This window comes from Peromyscus maniculatus, chromosome 7 (assembly GCF_049852395.1).
Source record: "Peromyscus maniculatus bairdii isolate BWxNUB_F1_BW_parent chromosome 7, HU_Pman_BW_mat_3.1, whole genome shotgun sequence".
Taxonomy (NCBI): domain Eukaryota; kingdom Metazoa; phylum Chordata; class Mammalia; order Rodentia; family Cricetidae; genus Peromyscus; species Peromyscus maniculatus.
In genome coordinates, this window is record NC_134858.1 from 17,914,612 (window position 1) to 17,934,354 (window position 19,743).

Genomic DNA, 19,743 nt, shown 5'->3' on the forward strand with positions numbered 1-19,743 from the left:
ATCACCAGGCTTGTCTAGCAAGCACCTTTACTTACTGGCCACCTCAATGGCCTCTCAACATTATTCAGACAGGGTCTCACGCTGAACTGACTGGCTAGTGAACCCCTGGGACCTGTCTCTCTCCACCTCCTAGAGTTGGGATTATAGATCTACCCCGCCATGCCCTGCTGTTTATGTGGGTGCTGGGGATCTGAACTGAGGCTTCCCTACTAAGCCATTGTACAAGCCCCTTGAAACTGAAAGAACTCAGTGAGCCTCGAATCCTGCTGAGGTCTAGTTCATAGCAGAAGCCCAGAAGCCAGCATGCTGCTGGTGCCGTTGTTACCATTTTGAGGTTACCTCCAAGCTCACTCATCTGCGCTGTCTCTCTTTGCTTATTCGAGACAGGGAATGATGTCCCAGGCTGGCCTGGAACTCACACTACAGCTGAAAATAACCTTGAACTCCAGCTCCTGCTGCCTCCACCTCGAGGGCTAGGGTGATAGGCATGTATCACCATGCCCAGTTTCCCACTGCCTGTGTTTGCAAGAGACCACTAACCTCTTCCCTCCCCCATTTCTTCACGCATGCGTCAGAAGAGCAGGACGGCACCTTCTGAAGCTGAGGGGAGAAACCCCCGAACTCTGGTTATGCTTGTTTCAACCCTTTCTTAGTGTTTTGTTTTTTTTTTTTTCCTTTTTGAACGAGGTTTCATGATGTCGCCCAGATTTACCTTCAACTCACTATGCATCCCAGAACAACAAACTCCTGATCCTCCGGCCTGAACCTCCCAAGCACTGGGATTATGGGTGTGTGCCAACATGCTGGATATACTCAGTGCTGGGTCTCAAAGCCCTGCTTGCCACATGTTAGGATCCAAGTGAACTACATCCTATAGTCCAAAACCCCTTAGGATTTTATTTTGGGGGGTGGTGAAAACCATCCTGGGTCTAGGGCATGCTGGGAAAGTGCTCCGCCACGCTAAGCTCTCTGCTCTTCAGGCTCTTGATTTTTCTGAGTTTTCTCACACAGTCATGGTTTTGGAATAACAGTGAAGTGCCCAGGGAGTTGGGGGTCCGATGGGCTAATGCTGGCGAGTCCCCAGGATATAGAGAAAAATAGCTTCCACTGAGGACTGAGGCTCTTCAGGAAAGGGCCCCCTACTTCGACGGTGGTAGAAGCCAGGTCCCAAGCTGTCCATGGTGCCTGTGCCCCAGAGCGAGGCGAGCGATGCCTCAGGTCGGGGAGGCTGAAGGCGTCCCCTGTTTCCGACGCAGCAGGAAGTCGCCAGGGGCAGCAGGGCTCATAGCATAGAAGACATTGGCACCGTCCGGAATCAGGAGCTCTGCATGGAAATGGGGACCACGATGGGCGGCCTGCAAAGTCTGGGCGCGCCTTGGGCAACCTTCTATCATTCAGATGGCTTCCCCCACACCCCAGCCTCTCCCAAACCACTTCCCAGGCAAGCTTGGTCTACGGTGACAATGAACTCAGATGATTCCAGTCACCCTTCCTCTGCAGACTGTTAAGCTAAGGGCTTTCACACTCAACGCTTGAACGACTCTGTGAGGGTGGGGGTGGTTGGAACTGGGATGTCTCTCATAGTCCTGGGTATTTGCATACTTGGTCCCCAGTTGGTGGCATTGTTTGGAGAGGCTTAGGGGGTGTGGCTTTGTGGGAAGAAGTACATCACGGTGTGTGTGTGTGTGGGGGGGTGAGCTTTGAGAGTTTAAAGATGAGTCATTTCCAGTTCAGACCCCCTGCTTTGAGCTTGCCTTTCATGATGTGAGCCATCAGCTTTAGCTCTCAGCATCCTGCCATGGACTCTCACCCCCGGGAACCACGAACCCAAAGAAACTCCCTTCTGTAAACTGCCTTTATCACGGAAGTTATCACAGCAACAGAAAAGTATCTGATACATGTATGTATATATGTATGAATAATTAGATGCATAGTATCACACACACACACACACACACACACACACACACACACACACCAGTACTGGGCTTTGAACCCAGCCTCACACATCCTAGGTAAGTACTCTACCACTGAACTACGTCCCCAGCCCTTTCTCCGAGGTACTGGCCTTGACTATGTAAAGTAAGATGTCTATCACTGAGCTACATCCCCAGTCAGCATTTTTCTTGACTTTTGTTGTTATAGTTTTTTTTTTTTTTGTTTTTTTGTTTTTCGAGACAGGGTTTCTCTGTGTAGCTTTGTGCCTTTCCTGGAGCTCACTTGGTAGCCCAGGCTGGCCTGGAACTCACAGAGATCCACCTGGCTCTGCCTCCCGAGTGCTGGGATTAAAGGCGTGCGCCACCAACGCCCGGCAGTAGTTTTTTTTTTTTTTTTTTTTTTAAGATTTATTTATTTATTATATATTCAGTGTTCTGCTTGCATGTGTCCCTGCAGGCCAGAAGAGGGCACCAGATCTCATTATGGATGGTTGTGAACCACCATGTGGTTGCTGGGAATTGAACTCAGGACCTCTGGAAGAGCAGCCAGTGCCCTTAACTGCTGAGCCATCTCTCCAGCCCGTTGTTATAGTTTTTGTGACAGGGACTTATATAGCTTAGGCAGGCTTCCTACACTCTATGTAGGTGAGGATGACCTTGAACTCCTGATTCTCATGCCTCTACCTCCTGAGAGCTGGAGTTACAGGTGTCACCAGCATGCCTGGTTTGTATGCTGTGTTGGGACCAAGTCCAGGACCCCCAGGATGTTAGCTCTCTAGCAGCTGAGCCACATTCCAGAGCTCTTTATTTTCTTTTGAAACGGGGTCTCACTAAGTTCCAGACTGATCTAGAACTTACTTTGCAGTGCAGGATGGCCTCTGACTCCTTCTGCCTCACTCTCCAGATGCTGGGATTACAGGTGTGAGCCACCACATCTGGTTCTAGGTAGGCTTTGAACTTGGATCTTCTTGTCAGCCTCTTCAATAGTTAGGATCACAGCCCACGTCTCCACTCCCGACTGCCTCCAGCTCTTTCTCTTTAAGACAATGTCTCACTAAACTGTTCAGACTAGCCTTGAATTCACTCTTTAGCCCAGCCTGAACTTGGCCTCCTAAACACTGGGATTACAGGTCTGCACACCCATGCTCAACCTCTCACATGCTCTCCTGTGTGTGCCTGTGAATGTGAGTGCTCATGCATCTTTGGAGACACACAGTTCCAGGGAACAGTCTTAGGTGTTGTCCTCAGGAGCCTGTGACTGTTGTTGTTGTTGTTGTTTTTGAGACAGGGTCCCTTACTGGCCTGAAACTCATCAAGTAGATTAGCTGGCTAGTGAGCCCCAGGGAGCCTCCCCTCTGTCTTGCCAGCCTGGGGATCACTGATGAACAACACCATGCTCAGCTTTCCGACACAGACTCTAGGGGATCCAGTTTGGGTCCTTGTGCTTCCATGGCAGACACTCTACTGAGTGGCCATGGCCCCAGCCTTTTACTATTCATTGTTATGTGTATGGGTGTTCTGTCTGCGTGAATGTATGTCTGTGTACCGTGGGCATGCCTGGTGTTCAGAGGCCAGAAGAGGGCGCTGGATCCTCAGGAACTGGAGTTATGATGGTTGTAAGGTGCCAGGTGGGGGCTGGAAATCAAACCTGGGTCCTCTGAACGAGCAGCCAGTGCTTCTACCAGCGGAACCGTCTCTCCAGCTCCAATTTTAATATTTTAATTGTGTGTGTGTGCATGTGACTGCAGATGCCCACAGAGGTCAGAGGTGTCAGTTCTCCTGGAGCTAGAGTGACAGGTGGTCATCAGTTACCTGATGTGGGTGCCGGGAACCAAACTTGGTCCTCTGCTAGAGAGTGTGTGCTCTTACCCACTGAGGCGTCTCTCCAGCCCTCACACATTCTTTGCTGATGACCATCTCGCTTTATACCATGATTTATAGCACACTCTTGCCTTTCTGTCCAAGCCTGATCAGCTTCATACTCCTGAATCCAAGGTTACTGGGCCTGTCCTAACCCAAGTTTCACACAACTCCAGGGTCCTCACGGTGAGCCAAAGAGACTCATTCCCTCTTCCAACCCCTTCAGTCTCCTGCTCCACCAGGCTGAACCTGAACAACCTCAAACCCTACAAGCTTTCTACATCTCCTTTTTCCAGGTGACCCCAACAACACCAATGCCACATGACTCCCATAAAGACTACCCTGAGCTGGGACCACCTCTTGACCTCACAGAAGGAAGGCACAGACATTTTACACACTTCATGGTGTCTTAGGTGTCTCAACACTCTGCCCGAATCGACTTGTGATCCTGCTAGCCCGGGTCAAGCTGAGCTCTGTGATGGTCAGTGCCACTTGTAACGTGACGAGCCCTAAAATGGCATCAGAGGCAAGCCTGGGCCGATGACCTGGATCAGGTTAGCTGAGGCGAAGGACCTGCCTGAATGTGGTGGCGCTACCTGATGGGCTGAGGTCCTGCACTGTTAAGAACACAGAACGGATCTATGAGAAGACTCGGTGGGTAAAAGCACCGGCTGCCAAGCCTGGCAACCTGAATTTGGTCTGTGGAGCCCACACGGTAGGAGAGAATGTACGCCCTCAAGCTGTGGCTGATTTTCTCATATGTACTATGGCATGTACATTCCCTACCCCAAAATGGAAATGGGGCCGGGTGTTTGCTTGGGTTTTGAGACAAAGTTTCTCTGTGTATCAGCCCTGACTGTCCTGGAACCCACTCTGTAGACCGCGCTGACTTCGAACTCAGCTATCTGCCTGCCTCTGCCTCCTGAGTTCTGGGATTAAACATATGCACCACCACTGCCCAGCCCCACCCAAAAAATGATAAAATTTTAAAAAGTTTTTAAAGGAGAAAGCAAGCTGAGCAGCAGCCTCCACCTCCCTGTTTCCTGACTGCAGGTGCGCTGTGACAGCGGCCTCGAGCTTCTCCGAGGTCCGTGAGCTCTTCCTGCCGTAATGGATGGTAGCTCTCAAACTGTGAGCCAAGCTAAACCCCCCTCTCTTCGGCTGCTCATTAGGAGTTGGTCACAGTCGTGACTGCTGCCCACCTCACTGGCCCCTGCTTAGACGGCAAGCTGTCCCTGCTTACCTCTGTCCCCAGGCAGGACCTGGAAGAGCTGGTAGTCACGGGCCCAGGGCTGGGGCACATTGTGCTTCTCCAGGGCTCTTTGCACCACACTGGGGGCTTTGTCCTGACAAGTGAGCTGGAGAAGAAGGACAGGAAAGGACCAGTGGAATGGTTCAGCAGATAAGGCTTGCTCCAAGCGACAATCCAAGCTCAGTCCCTGGCACCCGCATGGTGGAAGGAAAGAACCAGTTCTTCCAAGTTGTCAACACACACACACACACACACACACACACACACACACACACACACACACACACAAACGCAATTAAAACTTTTAGAAGAGGGACAGGTGGTAAGGGGACAGGGTCCCAGAGCTAAGGACAAGGCTGTCCCCTCCCAGCCCCTCACCAAGATGCTCCGATACAGGTTCCCATGGTTATTGTCGATGCTGACTCGGATGACACGGGCCTCTGAGGTCTGCTGCCCAAGGAGGGAGATTCGAGAGCTGCTCAGGGTCAAGGTCATATGGGGGTCCATGTTCAGAGACAGCTGTAGGCAGTGTGGGGTGGTGGAGGCTGTGGCCTTGCTCATCTGTGTGACGGAGGCCACGAGGCTCCTCCCCCACTGTATTCAATCAGCTGATAACACAGACACACTCACCCAGACTCCTCACACCCCTTTCCTCACACACGAGAGACTCGGGACCACACAGTTAGGGCACACTCACAAGACCAAGCATATGTCATCCATCACACACGGACTCCAGTTCCCTGTTACAGAAACAAATGGACACATGACCCATATTCACACGAAGCCAAGTCCACAGCAGGCTCCCGAGCAGACAGCACATAGTGAGCACACACAGGTGTGCTCACAGTTGGAAAGCCACAGTATTCATCAGTGAGCAACCTCATGCACAGTCCTGCGGATGTTGGGCCCATTTCCCTGCCCTGTACGCAGACTTTTAGGGACTTGCACGTCCTTGAAGAGGTGAGTGAGACAGCTGGAGCTGGTGGCACAGAACTGTTATCTCCGCTACTGGAGAGGCTAAGGTAGGAGGATCACAAGTTCAAGGCTAGCCTGGGCAACCTAGTAAGACCTGTCTCAAGACAAAAAGTAACAAAAGTGCTGGGAGCATGGAAATTGGTCACTGATCAGTGAGGGGCTGGGGTGTGGCTCGGTGGTAGAGCCCCTGCCTAGAATCCCCCAGTGAGGGGCTGGGGGTGTGGCTCGGTGGTAGAGCCTCACAGAGCACTTGTGAGGTTCTAGGTTTGATCCCAGTATTTATTTATTTATTTATTTATTTATTTATTTATTTATTTATATTTATTTATTTATTTATTTATGTATTGCCATCGTTATTGTGGACACATGATGTCATGGAGCTCAGGATCATTATGTAGACAAGGATGGCTTTGAACGTCCAGTCCTCTTGCCTCTATTTCCCAAGTGCTGGGGGATGACAGGCCTGCACCACCACACCTGACTGGAGTATTGCTTATTAGGAAAAAAGTAGTGGGGATCACACCTGGTGTGTCCTATGGATAGGTGGAAACCCAAGTCAGACTGAGAAGAAGCCAGAAGGTAGATGATGGTGCAGATGGCCATGGAGGTGTGCAGCCCTGCAGTGCTGTGCACGCACGCACGCACGCACGCACGCACGCACGCACGCACGCACGCACGCACGCCCACGTGCACACACAGATACTGAACCCTGGGTGTCCCAGGCCTCAGCACCACCACAGATTATCATGGTACCTTGTTGCTGGAGCCCTGGGGCCCTGGGGAGGCTGGAGGACTGCCAGGAGGAGGTTCTCCACTTCTAGGACTGGATGGGGGAGACCCTGGAGACACACTGGCGAAAACACAGAATTCAGGGTGGGGTGGCTGGCCGGACTTTTGGTCCCGATGTCTCTAGTCCCTTTTGCCCTGGTTATTCACCTGGAGGTTGGTGAGGATGGATCCCCGGGACTCCCACCAGGGGGAGAGTTCTTCTCCCGGGACAGCTTCCTAGGGTGAGGACAAGGGATGGCTTAGCTCTGGGAGTGGATCCCCCCAGTCTCTACCCACATGACTCCCCCACACACATGCCCACACTCACGCACTGAGACGCTTTGTGAGGCTGATTCGACGCCGAATACGGGGGGAGCTGGGGCAGGACGCAGCTGGTGGTTCAATGACCCGGGAGACTCGGTAGCTGGGGGTTCGGCATTGTGAGAAGTGTGGGCGCAGGAAGCAGAGCGAGGGATGAGGAGGGGAGAGCTGGCATGAGGTGTGAATCAAGTATACGGTGGGGGGGGGAGGGGTTAGGTGCCCGGGTCAGGATAGGAATGGGAATCACTGGGGTATCAGGGTGCATTACAGATGGGACGATCTGTCTGGTTAGTGGGGTGTACAGCACTTACAGGGGATATTAGCTAGGGGTGTGCTCAAACAGAGAGTGCTTGCCTAGAATCCCCCAGGGAGGGGCTGGGGCGTGGCTCAGGGGTAGAGCCCCTGCCTAGAATCCCGGGGGGGGGGGGGGGGGGCTGGGGCGTGGCTTAGGGGTAGAGCCCTGCCTAGAATCCCCCAGGGAGGGGCTGGGGCGTGGCTCAGGGGTAGAGCCCCTGCCTAGAATCCCGGGGGGGGGGGGGGGGGCTGGGGCGTGGCTTAGGGGTAGAGCCCTGCCTAGAATCCCCCAGGGAGGGACTGGGGCGTGGCTCAGGGGTAGAGCCCTGCCTAGAATCCCCCAGGGAGGGGCTGGGGCGTGGCTCAGGGGTAGAGCCCCTGCCTAGAATCCCGGGGGGGGGGGGGGGCTGGGGCGTGGCTTAGGGGTAGAGCCCTGCCTAGAATCCCCCAGGGAGGGACTGGGGCGTGGCTCAGGGGTAGAGCCCTGTCTAGAATCCCCCAGGGAGGGGCTGGGGCGTGGCTCAGGGGTAGAGCCCTGCCTAGAATCCCCCAGGGAGGGGCTGGGGCGTGGCTTAGGGGTAGAGCCCTGTCTAGAATCCCCCAGGGGGGGCTGGGGCGTGGCTTAGAGGTAGAGCCCTGTCTAGAATCCCCCAGGGAGGGGCTGGGGCGTGGCTTAGGGGGTAGGGCATAGACTTAGAACGCGTGAGGCACCAGCACAAACCAGAAACTGCAGGGTGAGACCACAGAGTTGAACTGGGCCAACTTCAAAGTTCAGGGCCAGGTAATTCAGGGGATCAACAGTAAAAGTCATGGTTGGATAGAGTGAAAGGAAAAAATAGGGCTACTGGAGTTGGTGGCCAAATGAACATTAAAGCTGGCATCAGCCAGGATGGTGGGATCAGAGGTCCACAGGGGGAATGGGTGGGACATTCAAGTTGAGTGACTAGCTGGACATGAAGGGTTGAAATCAGAGTATAGGATGGGCTCAATTTTGGTTTGGAGGTGGGTGGTGGCCTTCAGACAGGAGAAAAGAAAGGTTACAGGATGGGGTCTGGGAAGCTTCTGGAAGGGAGGGGAGGGTGGGCTGTGTGTGATCTGGACTTGGTCGAGTGGTCACCTCTGTTCCTCACTGAGCTGGCGCTGGGCTCGGAGGGCAGCCAGGATGGGTGGGCGGGGGCTCAGGCTGTAGAGCTGGCAACGATGCTGTAGCTGCTGGATTCGCGCCAGGATCTCCCATTCCTGAGGGGGTGTCTACTGAGACCCTGCCCCAGCCCGCCTCCCACCCTTGGGCATCCCACCCACCCAAGCACCCCCTCCTCACCTTCCTCCTCTTCTCAAAGTTGATGAGATCTCCCTGAGGGGGCAAAGCCGGCCTGAGCTACAGCATCCAGGGTCAAGGGTCAAAGGCCAGTTCAAGAGCAAGATGGTGTGAGCCACCATGGTGTGTGTGGGGGGGGTTCAAGGCAGGCCCACAGGTGGATACCTGGAGGGCCGATGTGTGGGGGTAACAGAGCAGGGGTCAGGAGTCAAGGGTAAGGGGTCAAACCTTCAGCGTATCCGGTAAGGCTGTGTCCAGCATCACCAAGTCTGTGAGGAAGGTGCCAAGGTAGGGGACAGGCCCCGGGGGCAGCTTCTGAAACCCCAAAGCTCCGGTCACTCCCTGGCCTCACTGGCTCCACGCCCCTCTCCAAGAGTCCCCCCTGCCATCCCCGTCCCCATCCTGAACCCTATCACTTACCGATGGCCGACTTCCGGGGAGGCAGTCATCATCGTGGGGTCCCTCGGAGGCCTCCTCCTGAGAAGAAGGGAGAAGCTAAAGGAACCCGAGGCCCACTTTGAAACTTCACAGAGACCACTTTGAGGCCCCCACATGTACCCATGTTGATTTCAAAAACCACAAGCTGGGGGCTGGTGAGATGGCTCCGTAGGGAAGGAGACCTGCCGCCAAGTCTGACAAGCTGCGTGGGAACTCCAGGACCCGCCCTCCCACACACATATACAGAGAAGTAAGTGTAATTTAATTTGTTGTTGTTGTTAATCACAAGCCGGAGGCTGGGGCTGGCTGGTTCTTGGTGGGTCAGGACAATGCCTGGCACACAGTAGGTTTGCTGGTTCTTGGTGGTCAGGACAATGCCTGGCACACAGTAGGTTTGCTGGTTCTTGGTGGGTCAGGACAGTGCCTGGCACACAGTAGGTTTGCTGGTTCTTGGTTGGTCAGGACAGTGCCTAGCACACAGTAGGTGTGCTTTTTGTCCCCTGAGGCCTCCTCCTTTGAGATACATCTTCACTGGGAAGGTTTTTGGTTTTGTTTGTTTGTGTGTATGAGGATGGGTATGTGTAGGTGTGTGTGTGCAGTACCTCAGGAGGCCAGAAGAGGGCATCGGATCCCGTGGAGCTGCACGAGTGAACACTGGAACCAAACTCAGGTCCTCTCAAGAGCGCAAGTGCTCTTGACCACTGACCATCTCTCTGGTTCCCCGATGTCTGTTTGTTTGTTTTGAGATAAGGTCTTTACTGTAGCCCAGGCTGTTTGCAAACTTGTGTGATCCTCCTGTCTCATTCCTGAGTTCTATCCTTCAGGTGTGACTGAAGCCACCTGTCTTGCTACCCATTAACAAGGTATTTTTCTCTTCTCTTCTTTCTTTCATTCATTTTGTTCTTTTTTTTTTTTTTAGACAGGGTCTTATGAAGCCCAGGCTGGCCTCAAATTCTCTTTGCAGCATAGAGTGACTTTGAGCTCCTGCTCTTCCTGCCTCTGCCTCCTGAGTGCTGGGGTGGAACTCAGGGTGTCATCATGCGATGTAAGCTGCAACCAACCCAACCCAGCTCCAGCCCCATGGCATCTACTGAACATCTCCTGTGCTGTCACGTGCTGTGTTGTGTGATGACTAGCCGGGGGTGACCAATGATCAAAATGTCTGACCATTTGTGAAGGAAAGATGGGACAGCCAAGATAACCCGTAACGGAGAAGGCAGGAACAAGAGCCGTTAGGTGGGTAAGGGGAGGGGAGTGTGGAGATGACCGGGAAGGGGCCTCCTGAAGGTGGAGAGATTGGGAAGAGACCTGCAGGAGGTGGGTGGGCATGGGTATAGAATGTTCCAGACCCAGGAATCAGGCTTCATGCTCATCTACACAGAATTCACACTGAGGACAAGTACCCGATTCTAACCAGAACCTTACACTCCTGCTGCAATAAGTCAGACGTACTGGCTCACATTTGAAAATCCTGCTTATCAAGGTAAATTCCTAGAACACGGCTCCTTCCCTGCCCCCCTTGGCTATGACTCTGGCCTTAAGTGACCCTTTCCTCTGACCTTCTTGCATTTTGCTGAATGAATAAACAAGGCTGATGATATGAGTGAAAGAGAAAGCAAGCCGGAAAAGGAAGTGTTGGGCCAGCTTTGCACAAGATCACTGAAGGAAAGGATGTTTCGAGAATATGATGCTTCCCTGGGATGGACTCCAAGTCCCCTTAACCCTCACTGTCCTGGAACGTGCAATGTAGACCAGGCTGGCCTTGAACTCACAGATCCATCTGCCTCTGTCTCCCAAGTGCCGGGATTAAAGTGTGCGCATCCAGGCCCTGGTTTTTTGTTTTTGTTTTTGTTTTTGTTTTTTTGTAAATTTTGTTTCCTTTTTGTTTTGCTTTGAGACAAGGTCTCTTGGAGTTCAGGATAACCTTGAACTCACTTTGTAGCCAAAGATGTCCTTGAACAACCTGTCCTCCACCTCTCAAGTGCTGGGATGAAAGGCTACCCCACCATGCCTGACTTACATGGGCTTCATGCATGTGACTAAGCCAGGTTCCTAGCCCCTTTTGGGGGTTTCTGTGTGTGTGTAAATATGTTTGTGTGTGTGTGTGTGTGTGTGTGTGTGTGTGTATGTGTGTGTGTGTGTTAGGCCAGAGGTCAACACCAATTATCCTGGGACTGGAGAGATGGCTCAGTGGTTATGAGCACTTGTTCTCAAAAACGACTGGGTTTGATTTCCAGCATCTACATTCACGACCATTTATAGCTCCAGTTCTAGGGGATCTAATGCGCTCTTTTGATCTCTGTAGGTACCATGCATGTACACAGTACACACATATACACAGAGGCAAACATACACATATCAAGTATTTCCTATATTGATCTCTGTATTTTTTGAGACAAGGTCTCTCTCTCTCTCTCTCTCTCTCTCTCTCTCTCTCTCTCTCTCTCTCTCTCTCTCTCTGGTTTTTTGAGACAGAGTTTCTCTGTGTGGCTTTGGAGCCTTTCCTGGAACTCACTCTGTAGCCCAGGCTGGCCTCGAACTTACAGAGATTCACGTGCCTCTGCCTCCCTAGGATTAAAGGCGTGCACCACCACTGTCCGGCTAGGGTCTCTTTCTTAACCTGGAACTTGATACTTTTGGCTAGATTGCCTATCCAATGCCCCCGTCCGCCTGTCTCTGCCTCCCTCATGCTGGGATTACAGCGCTCTCCATTAGGCATTTATGTGGCTGCTCAGAGGCTTCTGAGCTCAGAGGCTCCCCCTGTGCAGAAAGGCTGAGCCAGCTCCACAATTTTTGGATATTTTGAGACAGACTCTCACACAGGTCAGGCTGGTCTTGTTATGTAGCCCTGGCTAGCCTGTAACTTGCTGTGTAGATCAGGCTGGCCTCTAACTCACCAGTGTTTCTCCTGCCTCAGCCTTCCAAGTTTTGGGTTATAAGCATGAACCACCATACTTTCTTGAATTTGGGGTACCCAATACCTGGGAAAGAATTGCTCGGCAGCTGAGATGATTATTCTCATCGGAAAAAATCTGCGACAACTTCCTGAAAGTGGACAGTGGTTCCCTGTGGGGGCGAGAGAGGCGTGACCAGGGTCAGCAGAGGACACAATCAGAGTTGGGATGGGCTTTACAGCGGAGGGCGCGGAGGGCGCGGAGGGCGGGAGCGGGGAGCACGGAGGGAGGGCGCGGGGGGCGCGGGGGGGGGCGCGGGGGGCGCGGAGGGAGGGCGCGGAGGGAGGGCGCGGAGGGCGCGGAGGGCGCGGAACTCACCGGCTCACGGCCCCCCAGCTGCGCTTGAGCCTGTAGATGGGGTTAGACTGCAGGGCAGACAGGATAGCTCGCAAAGAAGAGAAATTGCGAAGTTCCCTGCAGCGCTGGGAGTGAGGGGGTGGCTGGGTCAGGGGGTGGCTGGGTCAGGGGCTGGCTGGGTCATGGGGTGGCTGGGTCAGGGGGTGGCTGGGTCAGGGGGTGGCTGGGTCAGGGAGTGCCGTCTGTCTGTCTCGCAGGCACAGCTCCGCTGATAACCGTGTCTCGGTGTTTTCGTTTCATTTGTAAAGACAAGGACTGCTTACAGAGCTGAGGCTGATCTTTCTGCCTCCACCTCCCTCGTGCTGGGATTACAGGCATGTGCCAGTACACCGGCTTGAGGGTGGGTTTTCTGATACCAGGTCAGACTCCAGAGAGTGACTAAGCTCCCCTTTCTCCAAGGAATCTCTTGTCCCCTCCCTCAGCTCTCAACCCCTCCTGGCTGAGCTGGCTCTTCCATCCTTCTCTCTAGCTTCAGAGTTCTCCTACACGTGCCCACAGCCTCCCTTCGCCAAGTCCTCCAGGATCACCTTTTCCCCTCCCCCACGCCCCCACGCCCCCAGACTCCTGATCTGCTTTTTCCTCTTTTCCCATCCCCCACCGCAACGCTATTCTTTCATTACATGCACTTCCAGGCTCCAATCCTGAACCTCACCAAGCTGGTTTCCCCGCAATTCCAGGCTACTCTCCTGGTCTCACCCTAGGCCGGCTGCTGGACCCCGCCCGAGCCCCATCCCCAGGGCACACCTGGGCGATGCGGATCCACTTTTCGATGCGCTGTGCCCTCTGCGAGGCCGCCAGGCCGGGCGCTGCGAGCACGGAGCCCAGCACGCAGCCCGTAACCGCGTTGAACTGGGCCACGGTGGCGCGCACTGTCGGGGAAATGCCTGCAGCTCCCGGCCGGTCGCGCTGGGACCACATGGAACCCAGGCACTCGCAGGTCCGCACGCGCAGGAAGAGATCCTGCGTAGAGGAGAGGAGGGTGAGATGCGAGCTCATCCTGCAGGCCTCCCCCTGCCCCACCACCCTGCCGCTGGCCGGGGTCCCCACCACGTCCATGAGGGTCAGCTGCTCCGCCACCTCATCCACGCTGAAGTCCAGAAGCTCGGGGCCTTCTGAACAGGGGCCCTCCTCTTCCTCGAAGTCCTCGGCAAACTCTGATCTGGGGGACTGGGCAGCCCTGGGCGGGCCTGGGGAGTAGATACAGTGTTTAAAACTCACTTTGGGGCTGAAAGGATGGCTCCGCAGTTGAGAGCACTTCCTGCTCTTCCAAAAGACAGGGGTTGGATTCCCAGCGCCCACATGGTAGCTAAAACTGTCTGTACCTCCAGTCTCAGGGGACCTACTGAATCTACAGGGTGCCTCTGCGGCCATCATACACATGTGGGATGCACTAACGTAAGTGCAGGCAAAACACCCAGATACATACACACATAAAATAAGAGACAGAGACAGAGAGAGAAAGACAGACACACACACAGAGAGAGGGAGAGAGAAGGTGTAAGAATGTGGAGGGAAGAAAAAAGAAGTCTCAATTTGACCAGGCCTGCTGCGCCAGCCTTTGATCCTAGCACTTGGGAGCAAAGGCAAGTGGAGATCTTGTGAGTTCAAGGACACCCAGGGCTATATGGTAAGACATTGTCTCAAAACAAAACAAAGAAACCACCCCAACACACACACACACACACACACACACACACACACACACACACACACACTGACATGATGTGCTTCATACATGAAAATAAATGAATAAATGTTAAAATAAAATAAAAAAATAGAGGGCTGGAGAGATGGCTCGGATGTTAAGAACATATGCTATTACTCCAGAAGACTGGAATTTAGTTCCAAACACCCATGACAAACAGCTCACAACTGCTTACAACTTCAGCTCCAAGGGATCCAAAGTTTCTGGCCTCCACAGGCACCTACACTTGTGTGTGTCATCCCCCATATACAGATAATTTAAAATAAACCTTAAAAAAAAAAAAAACCGCAGCCTCTAATTCTATCTAAATGTGGTGGTGAAGACCTGTTACCCCAGGGGAGCAAGACTGGGAATCTGAGGTCAGCGGAAACTCTGTAGTGGCTTCAGACATGCACAGCTATACCCTACCTCAATAAAACAAAAGACAAACCCCAGAAAGCCAAGCCCCAACCCCAAATTCTTGCTTGGCTGAATGGCAGAACGCAGGTTAGGTCAATCCCTAGCCACACACAAACAAAGAAAAGTTCTTATCAGGGACTGGAGAGGTCACTCACCTGGTGAAAGACCCACAAGGCAGAGGGCGAGAACCTCTCCCACCCCACACCACTCCATCACGGAACAAAAAAGAGAAATGCCATAAAAGATATAAAACTTGAAAGTGGAAAGGAAACTTCTTGGTCGTCAGTTAAGTGGAGAGAACATGTTGTCAGTAGGCATCGCCAAGTAGCTGCTACTCCGTAGAGCAGCAGAGAGTGGCCTGTCAGCTCAGGGCTTGAGGGATTAAAGGATGAGGATTAGGGACACAGAATCAGATCGCAGGAGATCAACAGGAGATGATTCCGTATAAGCAGAGCGCAATTATTCAGTTAGCTAATCCGAGTTGTCCCTGCGTGTGGGGACAAAGCCAACAGGAACCTTTGCTCCTGCACTCACAGGATGCAGGAAGCCCAGGCATCAGTCACAAGTGTCATGCAGAAAAATAAGGCAGCCTCAGCGGCGTAAGGCAGGAGAGTCACTCAGAAGAGAAGTGATATTTCTTCCTGTCAGATTTGGCGCCTTTCATCCCAGCATTCAGGAGGAGAGGCAGGACACTCTCTATGAATTCAAGACCAGCTTGGGCTACATATCAAGTTCCAGGCCAGCCTGGGCTACACAGGAGACACTCTCTCAAAAAACCCAAACAACAAAGCTCAAAATTTCATTTAGGTTCATTGAGAAGGCTGATTGGCACATGTGGGCCATGGTGTGCCCCACCACCAATAAATAAATAAACTGCAAATAAATAAATGAACACGTAAGTAAATAAAACTCGCCCATCTACTGTGTGTGTGCAGTTCTCTCCAGCCTGTTCTCTCCTTTCTTACGTGAGTCTCAGAGAGCAAACTCAGGCTGCCAGGACTGTCTGAGGGCCCCTTTGTCTGCTGAGGCCTCTCACAGCCCCAGAAGTGACATTTCAACAAGTGACATTTCACCTGAGTGAGATTTGTAATTTTCCTCTCTATCCTCAACTTTGTTTTCAGACAGGGTCTCACCACGTACCCCCGGGTGGCCTGGAGCTCACTGTATAGCACAGGCTAGCTTCCAGGCTAGCTCACAAATTTGTCTGTAGTGTTTGCTGGTACCTAGGTACTCATAATAAGGTGTCTATATGATGTTTGGGCATACACTCCACTGCACCCGGCAGATATCGAAAAACTCAGATGCAGTGGGAAAATTGCTTCAGTTGCATGGGGATCAGATGTCCTCTTCTGACTCACACTGGCTGGCACTGCATGCACATGGTGCATTTAATGCAGAAAAAGCACTCAAACACATAAAGCTATAAACAAACAAATTAGTTAAAAAATAAAACAAAAAGACTACAATAGTAACAAAAATAATACCAGGGATAGTGGCACATACTTGTAATCCCAGAACTGGGGAGTTGGGGCAGGAAGATCAGGAGTTAAAGGTTATCCTTGGCTACATATTGAGGCTAGCCTGGGCTACCCGAGATCCTGTCGAAAATTAAAAACAACACACAATAATAATATGTCTGGTCAGATGGCCCAGCCATTAAAAACAACAGAACCCATATAATGGTAGAAAGAGAGAATAACTCCAAAGGAGTGATGTACTCTGTGGCATGCAGGAATCCAGATACATGTGTCACACACACACACAATAACAACAAACACAAATCAGACAAAATACAAAGACACATGGCCAACCATTACTGCTTACTGATTTTCTGTGTGTTGGATGTCCTTCCCAGGAGGGTGAGAACCCTAGTCCACCATTATGTGGCCAGAGCTAGTGTCTCAACAGGTGCTAATGGAAAATGGAGCAATCACAGTTATCATTCCCATTTTGCATGTAAGGAAATCGAGTCTCAGAGAGGAGAAGAGACCTAACCAAGGTCACACAATCAGCAAATGGCAGGCCTGGGATTTGAACCCAGGTTGCTGCTCTTGGCTGGGCAAGCACTTAGCCACTAAGTGACATCCCAAGCCAGAGAACAGAGGATCTTGGGGTGCAGGGGGACACTAGGCAAGTGCTAATAGTGTTGATAAGGACTTGTAATCAGGTGGAGAAAATAAGACTCGTTTAGTTTAGAAGTCTTGCCTATGGGACTGGCTGAGGAATGGTTCTGGGGTAACATGTTTGCCATGCAAGTGTGAGGAGCTGAGGTCAGACCTCCAGCACCCACAAACTGCCAGGCACAGTAGTGCAAGCCCAGCCCTGGGGAAGCAGAGACAGGAGGAACAAGGGCAAGGGCCAGCCAGCAGCCAAATGGGTGAGCTCCAGGTTCAGTAAGTAAGAGACCCTGCTTCAAAACAAGGTGGACAGCAACACAGGGAAGCAGCTAGCACTGTCCTCTGACACATGAACACACACACACACACACACACGCACACACACGCATGCACGCACACACACGTTAAGGAAGGAAAAAGGAAAGGCAGCTTTTCCGAGGGCTGGGGGTGTGGCTCAGTGGTAGTGTTCGCCTAGTATGCAGAAACGTCTGAGTTCATTTCCAAGCACTAAAATAAAACGTGTTCAGGGTCTGTCCTTTTGAGAGGGGTGGCACAGTCTGGGGATCTCACCAGCACTGAATGTCCCTTACCTGCCCAAGCCAGTCGCTGATCCTCCCCTGCCTGCTCTCCCTTAGCCTCCTCCAAGAAATCTTGTAGAAGTTTCTCTGCTTCTCTAGCTTCTGCCCCTCCTGGGGCGGCCCAGTCCAGAAAGATTCGGACATTGCCCAGGTTCTGATGGGCAGGGGGATCCCGGAAGTCCTGAGGATGGTCTCGCAGCCAAGAACCGAGTACCGAAATCACAGCCCTGCACAGAGAAGGGTGTGTGACTCAAAGCTAAGTCCAAGATCTAGTCCTTCCCAACCTTGCAGCGGTCAGGCCTGACCTTGAGGTCCCTTCCCCCACTCTCCCTTGGGTCGCGGATGGATGGGGGGTGGAAACCAACCTCAGGTTCTTGCTGAAGCTCAGATCCTGCCCCTCTGCCATCTTGCTGTCTACCCTGGGAAGAAAGCCTCTATCAGATGGGAATGGAGCTACAGAGCTTTAAGACCTGTGCTCTGGGGTTCTAAATCTGAGGGATGGGGGCAGAGGGGTTCTCCTGAGAATGACTGACCCAGGAGGTGGTGGTGTCGGGGGCGGGGGTAGCAGAAAGCCCAGAACGCGGGCTGTGGGCACAAAGGCCCGGTGGGTGGCCAGGAAGGCGGGCACGAAGCCAGGATCCTGCTCACGGTCTCCGGACACCAACTCATGCACCAGCCGCTCCAGTCGGGCGGCCCTCAGCGCCCGCACCTTGCTGGTGCGGTACTGGAGGAAGCAGTCGGCAGCCGGGTTGGGAGCCTGCGGGGGGGGGGGATGGGGAGAGGTGGGACGGTGGATGAAATAACCCGAGGGGCGTCCCAAGCCCCTTGTTTCCCACCACACCCGTCTCTGGCACCTCTTTTTTGCTTCTGACCGTGTTCATTTTTGAACAATCGAGACTCCCTAAACAGATGTCCAATCATCAAATGCCCACATCAACCCTGCAGGCCACCCCATTGCTCTAAGCTCTGCCCTCCTGTTCCCTCCTCAACCGGCCACCCCAGGCTTCCGTCAGCCTTGCAGTCTCGCTCCACTGGCCAAGCCTCGGTCCCACCTACCCCCACCTGGCCGCTCCTCCTTTCAGATTTCCTGCACCCTGCCGGTCAGTTTCACCTCTTGGGGACGCGCGATCGCTTGGCCCCACCCCATTTCCTGGATGTACACCCAGTCACCTGGCAGCCCCCGGGCCTTTTCCACTCACCTGGTGGCCTCTGAGCTCCGCCCTTCCTCCTGGCCCCGCTGCTCTTGGGAGGCTCACCCTCGGCTCTCCAGCTTTTCCCTCTCCTCCGCACGCCCAGGCCGCTGAGCCGAGGCCGCCCTCACCTGCTCACCTCCAGCCCCTTCCTCACCTCCAGCCCCTTCCTCACCTCCAGCCCCTTCCTCACCTCCAGCCCCTTCCTCATCTCCAGCTCCTTCCTCACCTCCAGCCCCTTCCTCGCCTCCAGCCCCTTCCTCGCCTCCAGCCCCTTCCTCACCTCCAGCCCCTTCCTCACCTGCTCGCCTCCAGCCCCCTCCGGGGTCGAGCGCCGGCTGCGCTGCCGCCGCAGGGAGACGCTGTACACGGCGCCGTCCTCGGTCTCCTCGCCCCAGTCCTGCAGCGGCGCCTGGATGGGAGGCGGGCTCAGGGCAGGGCCCCCGCCTCTGCCCCCCGCCTTTCTGTTTGGCCCACTTTCCCGAGCAGAGTCCGCGAGACTCGGGGTGGGAGCCCAGGTGGGTCCCTCTGCGCCACGGATACCCCCCTCCCAGGTCTTGAGGGGATGAAGTAGCGTTTGGGGACACTCCATAGTCCAATGCCGCAAAGGATCTGTTGCTTCCTCCCGAGATGCGCTCAGTCCCCGGTCCCCACCCCACAGACCAGCCGCTTCGCGGGTCAGGAACTCTGAACCCCCAAGTGGAACTCCGGGGCACATCCATTTTGCGGGAAGAAGATTAGAAGACGAGGGCTGGATACCTGGAGTTTCTGAATCTGGGGGTAGACCCGGGGCGTGGGGTCCGAGGGTTCCCCAGCTCCCTCTTACCAGGGCGAGCTCTTTGCCCGCTGTCCTCTCCATGGCCCCGATGCCCGATGCCCGTCCTGCTCCCTGGCGCCGCTGCGAGAGGCGGAAGGGCCAGCGGGAGCGGGCAGCGGGGCGGGGCGGGGCGGCCGCGCCGCCAGTCGCGGGGCGGGGCTGGGCAAGGCGGGCGGTCGCACGGCTCCAGAGGTCCCCAGCCGGACCCCGGCACCCGGGCCAACCCACAAGTCCGGGTCCTCCCCAGAGGTGTGTCAATCTGTCACCCGGACCATAAGTCTCCCTGACTCCAGATACGGGTGTAGGTGGGGGGCGACCACGGGTCTGTGTCCCCGGGCGGGAAGGTCTCTGCGCTCAGTTGGGGTGGGTCGGTCCCAGGTGTGGGGGTGCCCCCTACGTCTGGAGGGGAGGAGGGCGCGCTGAATTTGTATCAGAGGTGATGAGAGCCATATCATGTCAGGCT

At 54.0% G+C, this 19,743-nt stretch overlaps 1 protein-coding gene across 6 annotated transcripts; it reads right to left on the reverse strand.

Moving 5' to 3' along the window:
- Positions 1-872: 872 nt before the first annotated feature.
- Positions 873-19,603, reverse strand: Rgl3 (ral guanine nucleotide dissociation stimulator like 3). 6 transcript variants are annotated; one of them, XM_006982349.4, is made up of 19 exons: positions 19,290-19,603; positions 18,765-18,875; positions 17,807-18,030; positions 17,639-17,692; positions 17,286-17,500; positions 13,522-13,661; positions 13,219-13,434; positions 12,436-12,539; positions 12,145-12,229; positions 9,146-9,202; positions 8,954-9,040; positions 8,729-8,761; positions 8,525-8,646; positions 7,121-7,216; positions 6,961-7,029; positions 6,778-6,874; positions 5,428-5,568; positions 5,041-5,155; positions 873-1,324 (listed from the first exon to the last, which is right to left on the reverse strand). In XM_006982349.4, the coding sequence occupies exons 1-19, from the start codon at positions 19,320-19,322 to the stop codon at positions 1,215-1,217; spliced, it is 2,109 nt and encodes a 702-aa protein (XP_006982411.1). In that variant the 5' UTR covers positions 19,323-19,603; the 3' UTR covers positions 873-1,214. The 6 variants fall into 6 exon arrangements, with proteins under 6 accessions (XP_006982411.1, XP_042136478.1, XP_042136480.1 ...); XM_042280544.2 differs by having other exon boundaries at positions 17,639-17,687; positions 19,290-19,468; XM_042280546.2 differs by lacking the exon at positions 5,428-5,568 and having other exon boundaries at positions 7,125-7,216; positions 19,290-19,423.
- Between the last annotated feature and the right edge of the window lie 140 nt (positions 19,604-19,743).

Bases quoted from the DNA above. Each gene is read 5' to 3' on its own strand.
- Rgl3 (XM_006982349.4), bottom strand. From the start codon at position 19,322: ATGGAGAGGACAGCGGGCAAAGAGCTCGCCCTG. The intron at 9,203-12,144 runs GTATTGGGTACC...CCTTCTTCTCAG, and splicing joins GCCGAGCAATTCTTTCCCAG to GAGGAGGCCTCCGAGGGACC. The intron at 5,156-5,427 runs GTGAGGGGCTGG...CTTCTTCTCCAG, and splicing joins ACCTGTATCGGAGCATCTTG to CTCACTTGTCAGGACAAAGC.